Here is an 18,388-nt window from a genome sequence, read left to right as displayed (position 1 = left end):
ATTCTCACTATGCAAATTTTTCACAAGTATCTAAAATTTTGCACAGTACAACTTCTGTTACAGTTTCCGCCCTTCTCGAATCCATTTCAGCTGGCAACTTAATCTCTGGGACGCTCTGCCGGCAACTCAACTTAGTAAAGACGGTCAACGACTCAGCATACCGGATCCACTCCACAACTGGTAAACCTCTTCTCCGGGGACCAGTGCGATACTGCGTGGGACCTCTCAGACTACAAGTGGGTTCATTACATGTGGAAGACATCATGCTGCTAGTTCTTGAGAGTTCAACATCTGATATTATCTTGGGGCACTCATGGCTAATTCAACATTAACCATTTATCTCATGGTCTTCTGGAAACGTCCTGAAATTTTCCCTCTTTACCCATTGTAAAACTTGTCACTCACTCCAGGAAGCCCTACCCATTGCCTTGAAGCACAACCACTATTGAATGCCCAGTAAACCTCACCTCCACTGACATCCCCTCATGCCACTCAACTCCTGCCACATCGACCATGGGACTGTGCAATTGACCTGTTTCCCGGTGAACTAGTGCCTAAAGGAAAGATTTACCCACTGTCACTCCCCGAGCAGAAGGCCATGGAAGAATACACGGAGGAGGCACTTAAACAGGGCTATATCAGACCATCAACTTCCCTTGCTGCTTCCAGCTTTTTCTTCATGGCTAAATAGGACAGTGGTTTCAGACCTTGTATTTATTACCACGCCTTCAACAAGGTGACCGTCAAGTTCCGGGACCCGCTTCCTCTTGTTCCAGCCACCATGAAGCAATTGCGTGGAACCACTATTTTCACCAAGCTGGACTTACACAGTGCATAAAACCTCATTCGTATCAGGGAGTGGGACGAATGGAAGACAGCTTTTATCACCCCAACAGGCCACTACGAGTTCTGGATGATGCCGTATGGCCTGGTAAATGCCTCTTCCATCTTCCAGGGATTGATGAATGAGGTGTTCAGGGAGTACCTTCATCAATTCATCCTAGTTTACTTCGATGATATCCTTGTTTACTCCCGGAGCGATACAGAACATCGTAAGCATGTCACACTTGTGTTGGAAAGCTGAGGAAGTTCCACCTGTATCTAAAAGCTGAAAAGTGCTCATTCCATCAGCTCTCTAGACAACCAGATGGACAAGGGGAAGGTGGAAGCTATGAGATCCTGGCCCACTCCAACCACCCTAAAAGAGCTCCAATGTTTTCTTGACTTTGCCAATTTCTATCGTTGATTCATCCAGAACTACAGTTCCATCTCTTTACCACTAAAATCCCCCCTTAAGGCCAAGCCGAAATCCCTCTCATGGTTATCTGAAGCAAATCAAGCTTTTAACGGGTTGAAACAAGTATTTACATCTGCTCCACTTCTAATCCACCCAGACCCAAATAAACCTTTTATGGTGGAAGCTTTAATCTCTGGAGTGGGCACTGTCCTTTCACACCTCGCTACCACCAAACTCCAATCAGTTTTTGGTGAGTACAGACCAAAATATAACTTCTTTTCACTACAAATCTTGACATCAGCGGTCACCTTGGTGAACGTGATTTCAAGCTCGATTACACTTCCTAGTGCTTGACACATATGCCGAGTGCTAAATGGTGCCATAGGAAGTGTAATCGAGCTTGAAATCACAATCACCAAGGAGACTGCTTATGTCAAGATTTGTAGTGAAAAGAAGTTATATTTTGGTCTGATCTCACTCAAAACCGATTGGATCGCTTCCAAAGACAAGGATTAAACCACTGAAGTCGTATGGATTACTTTTAAGCTGCCGTTATGTGCTTTTTGGAGCTTCAAAGTTCTGGTCATCATTCACTTGCATTGTATGGACCTAAAGAGCTGATATATTCTTCTTGTATGTGTTCAGCAGATGAAAGAAAGTCATAAACATCTGGGATGGAATGAGGGTGAGTCAGTGATAGAAAGAGTATTTTAAATTATACCTTTATAATTTTCCAATTATACCTTTAATGCTTACTATTAGGGGTTTGTTCAAATTCCTAACGCTACGTATCAGCAATAGCAATAGTGATGCTTGCCTTAGCAAGAACCAATAATGAGGACCTAGTTTTTAACTCTCCATCTGTTTTATTTTCTGATTCACTGGCACTATTCTGGTACACTGCACAAGTGCTCATGGATCATTCACTCCGCATTACCTCATCAATCGATAACCGCACCTTCTCCACATGAGCGATCAATAGCATCATTGATTAGCGTAGGAGGACACACACACACTCCCTAAAACCACACACAATTGTGTGCGGGCAGTGTGTCAACATTTACTGTACACATGCACAACTGCTGCTACCTAATTTCAAGACAGCTCATTTTTTAAAGAGCTAGAGAGCAGCGCTGATGGAATTATCTATCTATCAGACTTGAGCTGTGGGTAGCAACTACTCTTCTCTGTGAATAGACAGCATTGACACATGTAACAAAATGTCTCAACGATAGATTAAAACAGGAAACTGAAGCACTGAGCAAGGAGAGTTGAGGAAAGGACAGAGACAGAGAGATAAAGAAAGAGAGATCAAGTGAGTGTGTGAGAGAAAGAGAGATGAGAGTTATGGAGATTATGAGAGAGGCCTTTGATTCTTTATAAAGTATGTCTCCTGTTAGAAATCTCTGGTTACTGAGGGTCTATCTGTTTTCCATAAAAACGGTCCAGACTCCAGGATATGCAAACACATTTGAGTAGGGAACACAGAAGTTTAGAATTTTACATAAAAATGGTGGAGGGTATGTATATTAAGGAAGTTAGATGGTATTTACACCCGAATGTATGTACTAACTAACTAACTAATTTTGGCAGCAGCAGCACTATCATAAAACACACTAATGTTCAATAATAAAAAAATACCTAAATAAATTACTCTGCAAAAGCAATGTGGTTCATCACTCAAACTGTAGGCCGTTTTTGGTTGCCAAGCAACATAGCAATGTGGCACAATAATATAAAAGGTGCTTCAAAAAAGTTCATATACTGTAAGAATCTAGTGTCAGAAGTTACTACCCTTAATAAAGTATAATATATAGGCCTAAATACTATACAATAAAGTGTATGCACATATACTATTTGCACTTTGACCGGTAACAAACTATTAAAGTAGTATAATAACATATACTTGTATGTACTGTAACAACATATAATAACAGTGCAATAACATATTATGGTAATACTTTGCAATAAGGTTGTTTTCGTTAACATTAGTTAACTACATTAGTTAACATGTACTAACAATGAACAATAATTTTACAGCACTTATTCATTTTTGGTTAATGTTAATTTCAACATATACATTTCGAAAATGTTAAGTCGTATATGTTAACATTAATTAATGCATTATAAACTAACATGAACTAACAGAGTACAATTTCATATTTATTAATGAACATTAACCAAGATAAATACATGCTGTACTAAAAATATTGATCATTTTTAGTCCATGATACTTAATGCATTTTCTAATGTTAACAAATAGAACTTTAAGGTATTGTTATCCATGATATGTATAGTACTATAACAGAATTATATTTATTTATAATATTTGCATTTTTGTTTTTTCATTTAGAGTATTTTGCCATTTTATTTATAGACACTGAGAGGGAGAGAGGACAATGCCACAAGCCAGATTCGAACTCAGTTCACCCGTGCAAAAATACCAATACACATTAAATCCATGTATCCTTTATCTGGTTACTCCACACTATTGGGGTGCAGCTTGCACCTCTATGTGGCCAGTGGTATTTACACCCTGTACAAATCCCTCTGTTACAAAATACCATCACACATATCATTGAGTTTCTGTCTCAATTTCTAAATACAGCCATAATGCCCTCAGCAATGTGGTTAGATATCCAAAGATGAAAGCCATGACTGCAGCATGACTGCATATATGTTTGTGTGTGCATGTATGTGTTTGTGTGTATCAAAGATGAGATCATTGTCAACCAATGAGATTTGCCTTAGCAATAAATAAGACTGTAAAGCTAAGAAACAGAGATGAGAGGGCTATGGCTGAAATAAGAGATGTGATAATGACCTCATTGTACCATCACCCACAAACAACAGCTATCAGTGTAGGGAGGAGGAGTCAAAACAGGCAACAAAGAAAGTGGTGTGTATGTAAGTGTGTTTGCATGTGCTGATTCTCACCTGCTGAATAAGGCTCTTGTTTCTCGATGTATATAAACTCTTGTCTCTCATATTTGGCTCTGATCCATTGTTCCCTCAAAATTCTGTTGATGAAAAATGTAACAATAGGTGTCCATGTGCCTTATGTATGAAAAGCAGATCGATATGAAAAGCAGTCTGCAACACATTTTACTTTGCTAATCTTCCCTAATCTGATATAAGCAAAAAGGGAAAGCCGTTTTAGAGGTGGAGCGAGTTCAACATTTTTATTAATTTTTTTTTTATTTTGCATAACATGCACTGATGAACAATAAAACCAGGAAGGTGTATTATAAATGTTATTGCGTCAATTTGATTTCATTTGATTTTAAATACTAGAAAACTGTATAATCATTGACCACTTAATTAGGTACACATGTACACCTACATATTCATTAGATTATCTAATCAGTCAATCGTGTGGCAGCAGTGCAATGCCTAAAATCATCCAGATACGGGTCAGGAGCTTCAGTTAATGTTCACATCAACCATCAGGATGGGGAAAAATGTGATCTCATTGATTTTGACCATGGAATGATTGTTAGTGCCAGACGGGCTGGTTTGAGTATTTCTGTAACTGCTGATCTCCTGGCATTTTCACATACAACAGTCTCTAGAATTTACTCAGAATGGTGCCAAAAACAAAATGGCTTGTTAATGACAGAGGTCAACAGAGAATGGCCAGACTGGTTTGAACTGACAGAAAGTCTACAGTAACTCAGGTAACCGCTCTGTTCAATTAAAGTGAGCAGAATTAGCATCTCAGAATGCACAATATGTCGAACCTTGAGGCGGATGGGCTACAACAGCAGAAGACCACATCGGGTTCCACTTCTGTCAGCCATTAACTGAAGCTCCTGACCCGCATCTGGCTGATTTTATGCATTGCACTGCTGCCACACGATTGGCTGATTAGATCATCGATAATCGCATGAATGTGTACCTAATTAAGTGGTCAATTGGTGTGTGAACAGAATATTTCAGCAAAAGAACCAGACATACACCACAAAACATAGCTGAAGCTCTCTTTTTCAATGACACACAAACAGGAAGTAAACTAGTACACCACTGGACCACATATTGTGTAATGCTTTGAGAGAATGCACTGTGAAGGGCAGTCTGATGCTGAGCATCTTTGCATGATAATTCAAAATCCCACATTGTGCTGCTGATGATATAGCAAAACAAAACAAAACAAAAAGAGCCTTTAAGCTACAAAACTGTATTTTTTCTAATAGGCACGTACTACAGGGAACAAAACAAATCTAAAAACAACATTTAATGCCTTAAAGAGACTTAAAGCTAAATATGATTATTTTTACTTAAAGGAATTTACTGGCAAGATTGTACTGATCAGTTTGTTTCTCATAAGAATATCTGAGCTGATGCTGTAATGTATCAAGGTTATTCCCATTGTGCTGTGATGTGGTGTTTGTGATGGAGTTGTCCTACCTGCAGTCTGTGTGGGAGGGCCGGTAATAAAATGGTGGTACTTGCTGTTCATAATTTGCCTTTGCTGCTTCATTCCCCATAGAGGCGATAAACTAAAGAGTTTGGAGTAAATATTGTTTACAGTCATAATATTACAAGGTTTCCAAACTTAAACATCCTATTTCCCACACAATATGTTGGGGAATAAATCATGCCTTTCATTACTACTTTATGATCAACTCTCAAGAGTAACTTGTATTTTACAAAATAATGTTTATAAAAAGAAGCCAGCCATTTACAATTGGCTCTGCAGTGAAATTAACAATGTATATCCATATAAAACAAAGAAGAATTTCTAAACTGATTGTTGCATGTAGTCTAATAAGGTCCGTTCTATGCTTGCAGTGTATACAGCGTTGTTGATTAAAATGGGAGTGTAACAAGTTTAAGGATGGGAAAGGAGGAGGCGGGAACCGGCTGAAAAGTGAAATAATATTTAATGAATCAAAAAGACACACAGAACAAACACACACGACAGCTGCATGTGGCTCTCTCTCTCCCGAACTGCCGCGTTCTGCTGCATTTATCCCTCTCCTCGGCTGATTAGCCCAATTGGGGGCCGGGCATGCACAGTCACGGCCCGGTCCCGGCCCGCCCTCTCCTCATCACACTCCTCCCTCTTTTACTTCAGGCCGGGGAACCACAGGCATCACTTTGGTTTCCTCCACCTCTCTAAGACTGGGGAGGGCGATGAGAGGAGGGAAAAACAAAACAAAAAAGAGGAGAGGGAAAGGGAAAGGGCAAGCTGGAGAGACAGTGAGAGAGAGAAAACTTGCTCGCCGGTCTCCCAGACACATCGTCACCTGTTCCTCGATCACTTCTCCACCCTCTGGCGGACGACAGCCGCTCCTCTCCGTGTGAACCGGAGCGAGTCCTCCCACCCCTGGCGGATAGAATGCCATCCGGCAGGGAACTCCTCCGCCCCTGGCAGCGGCTCCACCACTGCAGGCGGCTGGCAGCGAGCCCCTCCTCTCCGCGTGGATGGCGGCCTTTCTTCCGCATTCAGGCTGTGAGCAGCAACTCCCCCATCCCCAGCGACTGCTCCTAAGGGTGGATGGCAGTGGAGAGGACTCCACGACAGCGCATCCCTCCTATTGACCGGGCTTCGGCCGCATTTATCCCTCTCCTCAGCTGATTACACTCCTCCCTGGGAGAACTCCCTGGGAGGCCCCGCCCCACCATCCTCCTCATCACAGGGAGCAATCAAGTTTTTTTGCATTGCAAATCGCCGTATGAACATTTAAGTGACTTAGAGTACAAGTAACATGGAAGGCACAAAAACAATCCACAATGAACACACTTTGGGAAACCCTGTACTATCAAAAGTAAGACTTGTATAGAACATATTAATTATTCAGATGTGTTGTAATTGTTTATATGTTTTTTTTTTATTTACAATAAATGCAAAGAAAAGGGTGCAGGTTTTCTCTTTATTATTCAAAGGTTCTGATTCAAAGTTTCTGTCCATCATGTCTCTGTTCAGATAATCACAAACATCAGCTCTCCTCTTTGGATTCCCAAGCTCACTTCATGCCCTAATGCTTTTCATCCTCAATCTTTAAAGTAGGCAAACTGCCAATCAATCTCTGTCGCTTTTGAGATTACTGCAGATTTAGATGGTTTTGCAGCCCAGGAGGAGCAAAAAAAACAAACAAACCCAACTGTTTTCTATGATAAGCAACAGAACTGTTTATAAATCATCTGTAAGGGCCTTTTCACTCACCTCTGTTTCGTTATCTTCAAATGTGTCCTGCAGTACAGACTTTACCTGGCTGAGGCTGGGGATACTTCTGTGGATGAGAGAGCATCCTTGACACATGAATACACCCAGAGTCACAGACACCCAATCTGGCTCTGAAAGAGAGACAAAGAAAGAAAGAATGAAAGAAAGAATATTATGTCATATAAATGATAACTTATAAAAGCTGTGTGTCATATTACATTCATGACATAAAAAAATTCTGTCTTGATGCCACAGACCCCCTTCCACATACTGTTAGCATTTGCTTGTAAGTATTAGCATCTTGCTAATTTAATTACTGAATCATTTTTATTACTTATCTTTTAGGTGCAAACCTCAAAACCCACTGGAAAAAGGAAATAGTACACCATCCAAGCTCCTTTGAAATATGTCCTTTGTTTTTACATAATATAAGTTGAGAGGACCTGGGTAGCTCAGCGAGTATTGACACTGACTACCACCTGGAGTTATGAGTTAGACTCCAGGGTGTGCTGAGTGATTCCAGCCAGGTCTCCTAAGCAGCCAAATTGGCCCACTTGCTAGGGAGGGTAGAGTCACATGGGGTAACCTCCTCGTGGTCACGATTAGTGGTTCTCGGTCTCAATGGGATGTGTGTTAATTTGTGCATGGATCACGGAGAGTAGCATGAGCCTCCACATGCTGTGAGTCTCCGCGGTGTCATGCACAATGAGCCACATGTTAAGATGAGCGGATTGACGGTCTTAGAAGTGGAGGCAACTGAGACTTGTCCTCCGCCACCCAGATTGAGGTGAGTAACCACGCCACCATAAGGACCTACTAAGTAGTGGGAATTGGGCATTCCAAATTGGGAGAAAAAGGAAAAAATACAAAATAAAAAACATATAAGTTGGAACAAAGCCAATGTTTTGTTAGCATTAGGTTAAAAAAGTGGGACATTGATTTAGGAATGCAATATGTTCCCCAGACATGTCCTCTTTTTCAGACCTGAAAGAAGCATCCGGCCAGGATACAAAATTGCCAATGACTATGTCGACAATATCTTATGTACTACATACTGTATCAGGGAAAATAAAATAAATATGAGAAAAGGAAATAGACCATGATGGAAATTGTGTAATTCAGTCTGTCAGATACTTGCAGCGAAACCTCTGCATGTGACCTGTAAAGCTTGTTTCTAATTTTAGACCACACCATAACGTCCACTGTATGACATCCCTTTAGTGTCCCACTTTACCTTTATTCACCCTATATCATGTCCAGAGTAATCACACTGTGAATTCGATAACAGTAATTTGAATATTATTACATATTTTATTTCAGTTCTTCTGCTGAAATCGGTCTGTGCTTACTGAAACGTGAATCACTGCCCCCAGTGGCCGAAGCTGGAAGTGTTACTGAATGTATGGGCACATGTGAGCTCCAGGCACCAAAAACGAGTTGTATTTTTAGTTGTAAAGATGTAATACAATCATCAGGAAGTCATGTTATATTACAGTAACTTCCATACCCAAACCCCAACCATAAACCTAACCAGAGTGTTCCTTTCATGGTTAAGGTTGATGTACAGTATAAGTGGGTTGGCTTTAATAATAGCATATAAACTGTAGAAGTTATCGCTAATGATTAGGCCTGTATACTGCTGGTCTTTTTCAAAAGTCAAATAAAACGTTAAACACAAGCAAAGCCACAAAAAGAGTGCAACAGGAAGGTATGTGATGTCACCCGCAACACATATACACACCCACTAGAACACACAGGCACAGACAGCCTCTTCACACCCTCACGCAACAGCTCGTGTTTTTCGTCACACTCTCAGAGAAACTGCAGAGGCGAAAAGCTTGCGTTTTACATGTTTCAGGTGTGACTTGTGTGTAAATGCTGGGAAGTCCTTTCACAGAGCTGAATACCCTCAGGGCATTCAGGGGAGTGCCGGCTTGCAGCTATGACAATACAGACACCCATAAATTGAAAGTCAGGTTTTCTTTTGTACTTCTGAAAGTGACGCAATCGACGAGAAACTGTGTCATATGCATATTCTGTGTTTTTGACTTGGTGTGTAGAAAAAAACTGAAAAGTTAATGTTTGAGAGAGAAAGAGAGAGAGAGAGAGAGAGAGAGAGAGAGAGAGAGAGAGAGAGAGACTTGAAAATGAAATGGACCTTGTTCTGTTTTTTGCACATTTAGTCAAGTTGTATTCTTGATTAATTATCTGCTAATTAAGTTGTGGCTCCTTTTATGACCTTCGTCATTACTTAGTACCACCTGTGACTCATCTTGCCTTAAAGGAATAGTTCACACAAAAATGAAAAATCTGTCACCCTCACAATATAGTGGGTGCTTCTCAATTCTAAAATCATGCATCCTCATTTCCTCAACTTGCTTCCTTTCCTCGCTTCCTAACTCCTCCCTCTTAGGACCAAAGAAAGGATGCAAGGAAAGGAAATGAGGACGGAAGAATCGAAGTAAGCCAGATTTGTAAAATGGAATGCCCTGCTCAATCATGAGTCACTACAAAGCGCCGTCTCTGCACAGCTGCATAGCCTCTGAGCACTTGCTGTTATGTTGTTGAAACTTGATTAATTTATAAAAATTCACATTTAAAGTATATGACCATTATGGTTTATTTAAACCGCAAAGGTGAAACTTAAGTTATAACAGCTGTGTTATTTGTCCGTCTTTTTTCGACCCAAAAATCTTCCGCATAGGATGCTCCTGTGCTTCCTCACTCAAGTGTCCTCTGTAAGCTTCCTCCATCCTTGGTACTCGTGGTGCATTTATAAAATGTATATACATCATGATGGTGGACTTTTGATCGGTTTCTGGCTCACAGGTTTGACGACAGAGGGGCAAGGAAATGAGGATGCACAATTTAAGAAATGAGAAGCACCCAGTGAGCTCCCATGGGGAAAAGCACTGTAAAAGTTTCAGAAGTTTTATATGATACTTTTATTATGCTTTTTTTATTTTTTGGAGCTTGGCAGCCCCAGTCTCTTATTCTTTATCATTACATAGAAAAGAGTGGCCATGATATTTTTCAAAGGAAGGAAAAAAGTTGGGTTTGCAATGATATGATGGTGAGTAAATGCTGACAGAATATTCATTTTTGGGGGAAGTATTCCTTTAAAAGCAAGAGTTACCGGTTTCTGTTGCACAGCTCATTAACCCTCTGGGGTCTGAGGGTGTTTTGGGCCCTGGAGATGTTTTGACATGCCTTGACATTTGTGCTTTTTTCAGTTGCTTAAAAACATATTAATGGCTAAAGTCTGATGACACTGTGATGACAAACTAGGCTACAATAATATGTGAGCAACATGTATGTACAGGTTTGTATTTTTGAGAAAATAACGTTTATGCATGGTTTTTGAAAGAACAACAATTTTAAGTAATTGAAATAAGGCCATATAACACATACTAATCATTTTTCTACAAGACCTTTGAGAACTGGATCTTGTAGCCTAGAGTTTTTGCTACAAAATGATGTGAAAACCATCCTGATCACTTATTCATTCAAAACAATATAGTACTTTAACATTTGTAAGACACTTTTCGTGTTGAAAGCTCATATGCGAGGAGGCGTGAACAATCATGAATATTGAGGTAATTCACACCTGAGGAGACAAGTTTCAGTTCATTTTTGTGATGTATTTCAGAAATATGCTCGTAAAAGTAGACCCTTTTTCATCTTTAATGATGTCTTATAATTATCTGTATGCCCCAAAATGACGGAGTACTTTATGTTGTTTAAAACCTATTCACAAAACTGTTAAGAAAAAGTCTTAGCAAGTCAATCGCTTTGGCTCAATTATGGAATGAGAATTATGATATATTATTTTTTTTTAATAAGTGCAAATCCCTGAACAATTAGTTTCTTGTTCACACCAGATTTGAATATCCACAAGGCTTACTAATAAAAACTGATGAGTTGATTCTCAGTGAAATTGTCATACTCTTCACAACTTCTAGACATTCGTTCATTGTGTGAGCCATCACATGCAAAATGTTCCATTCAATTATCAAAATCTGTCAGAAATACATGTTTATTCCATAGAAATCTATGACATGGTATGTTTGTGATGTCTGATAAATCGCTGGCCAAACCAACAAGAGTGACAGGATGTCCACCAAGGAGATGAGAACATGTACATTAGTGATACGTACAATGAGGAGGTACAATTTATTGTTTTTTACAGAACTTCCACAGGTTTTTTCATTGTTATGTTTTGTTTGTTTATTTGTTTGTTTGTTTTTTGCATGTATGTCATTTTGTGGCAATTTTCTGTTCACTATATATGACTTTACATGTGTATTACAGTATTGTACAGTATTGACTTTTCCCAGTAAACATTTACCTACTGTTGTAATCTAAAAAGCTCAGTGTGATACATAATAATATTTAGCTAGACAAAACTGACATTCTTATATAGTACAGTAAGCAGGCAGTATCAACAAAAATGTAGAATAAAAATGAAATTTGTATATAACAAACATTTCCATGGTTGCATGCCATGGTGAAACAACATCTAAATATTTTGACCAGTACGGATCACACGATGACAAAATCTTTTTCATTTTGGTGGCATTGGCCAATTTAATAACACAATAACTAGGTTTTGAAGCATGAATTAAATGTTTTGGGTGAGTTACTACATTTTGCAGACATGCAATCGAGTTGTGATGTCCCATAAAACAGATGTGACAATTGCACTTACAGTTAAGCGGATGTTAAGACTTGGATGTTAAGAGCCAAAGCGATTGAGGAAAACATATACATTGAATTGGTGGATGATGTGTGGTCTGGAGATGGCACATATAGTTTGATAGATGATTCTACTGACAGAAATTCCCAATTCATCCTCGCTACACAGTTTAATTTTGCCTGTGGCCAAAAGAGCACACATCAAAACCTTCATCTTCGGTGTAATTTGGTTGTTTCGATTCGTAGAAGTGGTAACTGCATCTCTAACCAACTATGCAATAATTAAAAAAAAACTAAAGATTTAGATTTTAAGGGTCAATGTCAATATTATAATGTTTATAATGATGTTATATTATTAAAATAGTCCAACTCAATTGTGATTTAGACGATACCTTTTTAAAAGGTTTATGTCATAATAATATTCTAAACCTTTTTTTTTTTATGTGGAATGACGACCACAGTAGAGGTCTACCGATATTGGTTTTTTCAGGCCGATGCCGATCTTTTGAAATCCGGGTTGGCCGATGGCCGATTAATGCAGCCAATTTATTTTGGCCGATATTTGGCTGATATGTGCTTGTTTTTAACCTCTTATTTGAACCTTTTATTTGTAAGATAAAATGTAACACAAATAATTACTTAAGATAGACAAAATCTCTCAACAAATACATTTATTGAACACTTGACACTTAAATTAAAAATGTATAATGTAAAAACATATTATATAAATAATGTATAACAAATATATTAAATAAACAAAGCAGGTGTTACGAACTGCTCCGAGACACGAAGGTTGAGATCCAAATGCAGCTTTAATTAAGGGGCAATCCAGACACGTAATCCAATATTCAGAGCATCCAAGAGAAGCACAGGCATAACTAGGGATGAGTATCGTTAAGGTTTTAATGGTATTACTATCTTACCGATACTGCGTATCGATCCGGTACTTCAACGATATTCTTAACGGTTCTTTTTAAGATAAACGTTATATAGGCACATTGATTTAATTTCAGGAAGGTCTACTAACATTACTGTTCAGGTGTGGTCTAAAAAGAAATCTAATAATCTAGTAATCAATTGTAAAATAACACTGCATAGTTTATCATAGATAGATTAATGCTTATTAATGCAGAAGTTATTCATTCAAGAGCTGTAAGTGATTTTCTCTTTGCCTTTTGTTGTTTGATTCGCAGTAATGGCTCAATCGTCGGCATGTTTATTAGGATGCTTCCCCTTTAAGACCGAATTCAGATCTAATAGACTCCTGATGCAGCATATTTTCTCCCAACTATTTCCATAACTACGTCCATTTAAGACATAAACTGTGTTTAAGTGAATCTCCAAGTCGGTCGTTTAGACATATTTTTGTGTATAGTTGATCGTTTAGATGCGCACATGAAACCCAAAGTAGTCTATACTTTGCTTGTCTCGTTGCTGTCTGTTTCGGAGCGCACGCCGCTTTGGGAACGGTATCTCTTGCGCTATTTTATTATTAAACGCGTCCCGCAGTTTAGCAACAGTAGCATTTTACAACAATCACCGATCGTGCTGATTCTGACGTTAAGTTTGCGTTTTAGGGAGAAATGTCAGTGCACCGCTGTGAAGGGAAGGATGTTGTGCTAGACAGAATGCGGCTTATGTATAAATATTCTTTTTATAATCTTTGGAAGGCGAAATATAAAATAAAATCAGACTAATATCACAGATCTAAACCAGGCTACGTTTGAATGTTTAGTTCTGTCACTCATTTAGCTGGGCTGTGTTGTGCTCGCTGTGCGCGAGATCTCTCTCTCGCTCTCTGACTGCAAATAGCTAAATTGCATCACAGACAAATGGTTTCATAGAATTATTATACATAGAAATGGCTGGCGAGATAAAATAACTTTCTCTTTATAGCAATAATACATGTATTTTCTTAATTTCTCCAGTACCGACAGCAGAACCGGTAACGTCCGAGCTTACCAAAGCCAGTCCTTCAATAGCATATAGCACGTTGGTATCTTTTTTATTACTTATTTCTCTGCATTGAGTGACAACCCTCTCAAATATAAGACACACAAACAGAACAAATAAAAGTCTCAGATTCACTGTCTGTAATTGCAGAATTCTTGCTTATTGTGACATGATAGCAACCCTTCTGCTGTGATAATGCAACTTCAACTACGCTATCAATATCCAAAGTAGCCGAACGTCATGTCGCGTTTTTTCTCGAAGTTGGCAGTAAAATATCAAAAGTTTTTAATTAAATATAAATAAGTTATACAAATTTAATCCTTACTGTTTTCTCCAAGGAACTTAGCTCCTTCCTTATAGGCACTGGATGAGGTCTGCTCACTCTGCTGGAAAATGACTCTAGGGGCAGCGTGCGTCAAACACGTGTTCCACAACAACACTAGGCTGCCCACAGATGCGCCTGCCTTATAATCGGCATGATATACTTGGAAATTGGCCAATGCCGATTATGTAAAAAATGCTAAAAATCGGCCGATTAATCGGCCGGCCGATTAATCGGTCGACCTCTAGTTCTAATACATATTTGTTCACACCACACATACTGTACTGTACACACATAAATCGAGAGAGGGATAAAGAGAAGTGGGGAGAATTTCTATTTTTTCTTTAACGCAAAATCACCCTATAATTGAATGACAGCAGCCCATTCTCATCTGAAGATTTGCCATGCGTCATTCATGGCAGTGGCCATTGGTCTGTCTGGTCTTAATGCTGAGTCTTTTCTGAGTCTAATTCTGGCCTATTAAGTGCCTGCAGTTGTAAAACAGAACAAATGGGCTAGATTCCAATGCTGGGCAAAAATCCCAGAACTCTCTTGTCTTAATAAGGGCAATGTATGCACATACACTGGCAGCCAAAAGTTTGGAAAAATTTACAGACTTTGCTCTTATGGAAAGAAATTGGTACTTTTATTCACCAAATTGGCATTCAACTGATCACAATGTATAGTCAGGACATTAATAACATGAAAATGTACTATTACAATTTGAAAAAAAAATTCAGGACTTACATTTACGCAGACGCTTTTATCCAAAGCGACTTAAAGTGCACTTATTACATTGACAATCACCCCCGGAGCAACCTGGCATTAAGTGCCTTGCTTAATGGTGGTGGCTATGGGGATTTGAACCAGCAACCTTCTGATTAACAGACATGTGCTTTAGTCCACTACGCCACCACCACTCGAGTCCAGACTACTTCATAGAGTTCTCATCAAAAAATCCTCCACGTGCAGCAATTGACAGCTTTGCAGATTCTTGGCATTCTAGCTGTCAGTTTTCCAGATACTCAGGTGATATTTCACCCCACACTTCCTGTAGCACTTGCCATAGATGTGGCTGTCTTGTCGGGCACTTCTCATGCACCTCACAGTCTAGTTGATCTCACAAAAGCTCAATGGTGTTAAGATCCAGAACACTCTATTCCAATAATCTGTTGTCCAATATCTGTGTTTCTTTGCCCTCTCTAACCTTTTCTTTTAATTTTTCTGTTTCAAAAGTGGCTTTTTCTGTGCAATTCTTCTCATAAGACCTGCACCCCTGAGTCTTCTCTTTACTGTTGTACATGAAACTGGTGTTGAGCGGGTAGAATTCAATGAAGCTGTCAGCGGAGGACATGTGAGGTGTCTATTTCTCAAACTAGAGACTCTGATGTACTTATCCTCTTGTGTAGTTGCACATCTGGCCTGCCACATCTCTTTCTGTCCTTGTTAGAGCCAGTTGTCCTTTATCTTTAAAGACTGTAGTGTACACCTTTGTATGAAATCATTTATTTATTTATTTTTTCATTTCAAGCATTGTATAGCCTTCATTCCTCAAAACAGTGATTGACTGACGAGTTTTTAATATTGACCTTCAGACATGCCAGTCTATTGCTTACTGTGGCAATTCAAAAACAAACACAAAGACAATGTTAAGCTTCATTTAATGAACGGCATAGCTTTAAACTGTGTTTAATATAATGATAAGTGATTTTCAAGTACCAAGTTTGCTATTTAGCATGATTGCTCAAGGATAAGGTGTTGGATTTATGGCTGCTGGAAATGGGGCCTGTCTAGATTTGATCAAAAATGACTTTTTTCAAATAGTGATGATGCTGTTTTTTTACATCAGTATTGTCCTGACTATACCTTGTGATCAGTTTGATGAATTAAAGTACCAATTTCCTTCCAAAACAGCAAAATCTGAATAGTATTCAAAACTTTTGGCCACCAGTGCATGTGTGTTACTGTAAAGAAACCCGCAAAGCAGAGAAATATGTACAGTATGACATGCCTATGATCTCAAGGCCTCACAAAAATACTGTAATCATCTACTCACCCTCAAGCTGTTCCAAACCCATATGACTTTCTTCCATGGATCACGAAAGACCGCCTCAGTAACCGTTCACTTGCAGTGCTTCTTTTTACATGCAATAAAGGTAAATGTTGACTGAGGCTTTAACCTTCTGCCTAAAATCTCATTTTGTGTTCCATTGAAGAAAAAATACCTACAGGTTTGGAACAACATTAATGTAAGCAAATCATGACACAAATTTCATTTTTGAGTGAACTTTCCCTATTAGAATTGAATCTTTCCATCAAAACAAGGAAACACACACTCAAAAAAAATAGCTGTTCAGGTATATTTAAAGAGACCTGAGAATCCAGCTGAGTCACCTTCTCTTTGTGTGTGACTCGCACACGCACACACAACAGCAGGCAAACATGCAGTGATAAAACCCCACAAAATGTGCCACAAACTCATGTCATGTTTAACAGCTCACATTACAAACAAGACGGGTGACTCAGGGAATACAGTGTGTCACCCAACCGAGACTGTAAAGACATTTTAGGGGGTGGGCATGTGAGTGGGGTGAGTGTATGGTTCTGAACATAGTAGAGAACCATATTATTATCAAACTCATCTAGAACACAGGTCTGCTCCTGACACAGAGAGGCCAAAGAGCTGAGAGACAATTAAAGGTCCATGTTGTTTCCCTCTGAGGCACAATGATGACATGTGACTGTAGCATCATACACAATGCTGAATCACTTTAATGACACAGTAGATGTCCCCCAATATGGACACACACACAAACATGTGGTTACCAGCAAGTCTCTCTTCTGCCACACTACATGTTACTCTGTATTTACATACAGTAAGTACTTAGTAATAATGAACAACACATGTACTTAATATGTAATTATTCTGGAGCAGTTTACACATGGCAGTTGTTATTGCTATTCATTTTTAATTCATAGTAATTGATATTATAATATAGATACAATTTATATATTTAATAAATGTAAAAAAAAATTGGAAATACAGTGTATTGTAACAAATAAATATCAATAGCAATAATTATTAAATATTTAAGCGTCTAATGTGTAGAATGTGATGTAAAATATATATTTTAATTAAATATAACGCAGATGTAATAATAATAATAATTGTAATAAAATGGATTAAATAAATAAATGTCAGTAAAAATATTCGTGATTAATATTTAGGCATTTTATTTGTGTAAAGTGTTACCCTTACTTTTCTTTGGGCCTGATAATAAAGCCTTAAACAGACAGCAGATGACAGAGCCATACTAACCGAAACCAGCACGATCGATTAGGGACAGGTGCGGCAGTTTCAGATCGGCACGAGCGTTCTGCATATACCAGTTGACCAGGTGAGATGCACTTACCTGCAGCACCGCAGTCCGCGCAGATGTCATTACCGGCCCGCTGCCGTAAATCGCGCAGAAGGCAGCTGTCCCGATCGTGCTCTTTCGCCATGACTCGCCCTAAAGACGAGAGGAAGAAGGGATCGATACGTCTCCGCAGGGTTTATCGCGAGCAGGTTGACGAATGGGACAGCGAAGAAATCTTCAAGCTTTTCCGCCAAATAACCACAAAATAACCGAAGCCAGCCGCGTCTAGTTGTAAAGCCCGATGAGAGTGTCTTTTTATGTAAATGGTTACAAATAGAGCGTCTTTCTCTCCCTCTTTGTGTTTGCGCTCAAGGTTGTGGAGAGAGAGAGCGGGAGATCCTTCTCTTTCACCCTCTCTAGAGAATTTATCAGCGTCTTACCGCCTCCGTCCTCTAATACTGGCCAAAAACAGACTGGAAAAACAGAGACATCTAGCGGTCAGTTTTATCAGTCTGAACATTTAAAGGTGCACTAAGTTTTTCTAATTAAAATGTTTTACACATAAAGGCATGAATAGCATTTTTTTAGAAATATGTTGAAAATGAATTACACTCACATGAGATGAAGACTCCAGTCATATCAGAAACCCTATA

General features: G+C 38.9%; 1 protein-coding gene across 1 annotated transcript in view; it reads right to left on the bottom strand.

The window, feature by feature from the left end:
• Nucleotides 1-18,140, bottom strand: part of LOC127633149 (arf-GAP with dual PH domain-containing protein 1-like) — a 30,636-nt gene extending 12,496 nt beyond the window's left edge. Inside the window, exons 1-4 of the mRNA XM_052112031.1 lie at nucleotides 17,790-18,140; nucleotides 7,407-7,537; nucleotides 5,645-5,736; nucleotides 4,175-4,257 (exon numbers count right to left, since the gene is read on the bottom strand). Coding sequence (XP_051967991.1) covers nucleotides 4,175-4,257; nucleotides 5,645-5,736; nucleotides 7,407-7,537; nucleotides 17,790-17,880 — 397 coding nt within the window. The 5' untranslated portion in view covers nucleotides 17,881-18,140. The remainder of the gene's footprint in view (nucleotides 1-4,174; nucleotides 4,258-5,644; nucleotides 5,737-7,406; nucleotides 7,538-17,789) is intronic.
• Nucleotides 18,141-18,388: the final 248 nt, after the last annotated feature.

This window comes from Xyrauchen texanus, chromosome 40 (genome assembly GCF_025860055.1).
Source record: "Xyrauchen texanus isolate HMW12.3.18 chromosome 40, RBS_HiC_50CHRs, whole genome shotgun sequence".
Taxonomy (NCBI): Eukaryota; Metazoa; Chordata; class Actinopteri; order Cypriniformes; family Catostomidae; genus Xyrauchen; species Xyrauchen texanus.
The sequence above is the reverse complement of the archived record's forward strand: the minus strand, read 5'-3'. Positions and strand labels throughout refer to the sequence as shown.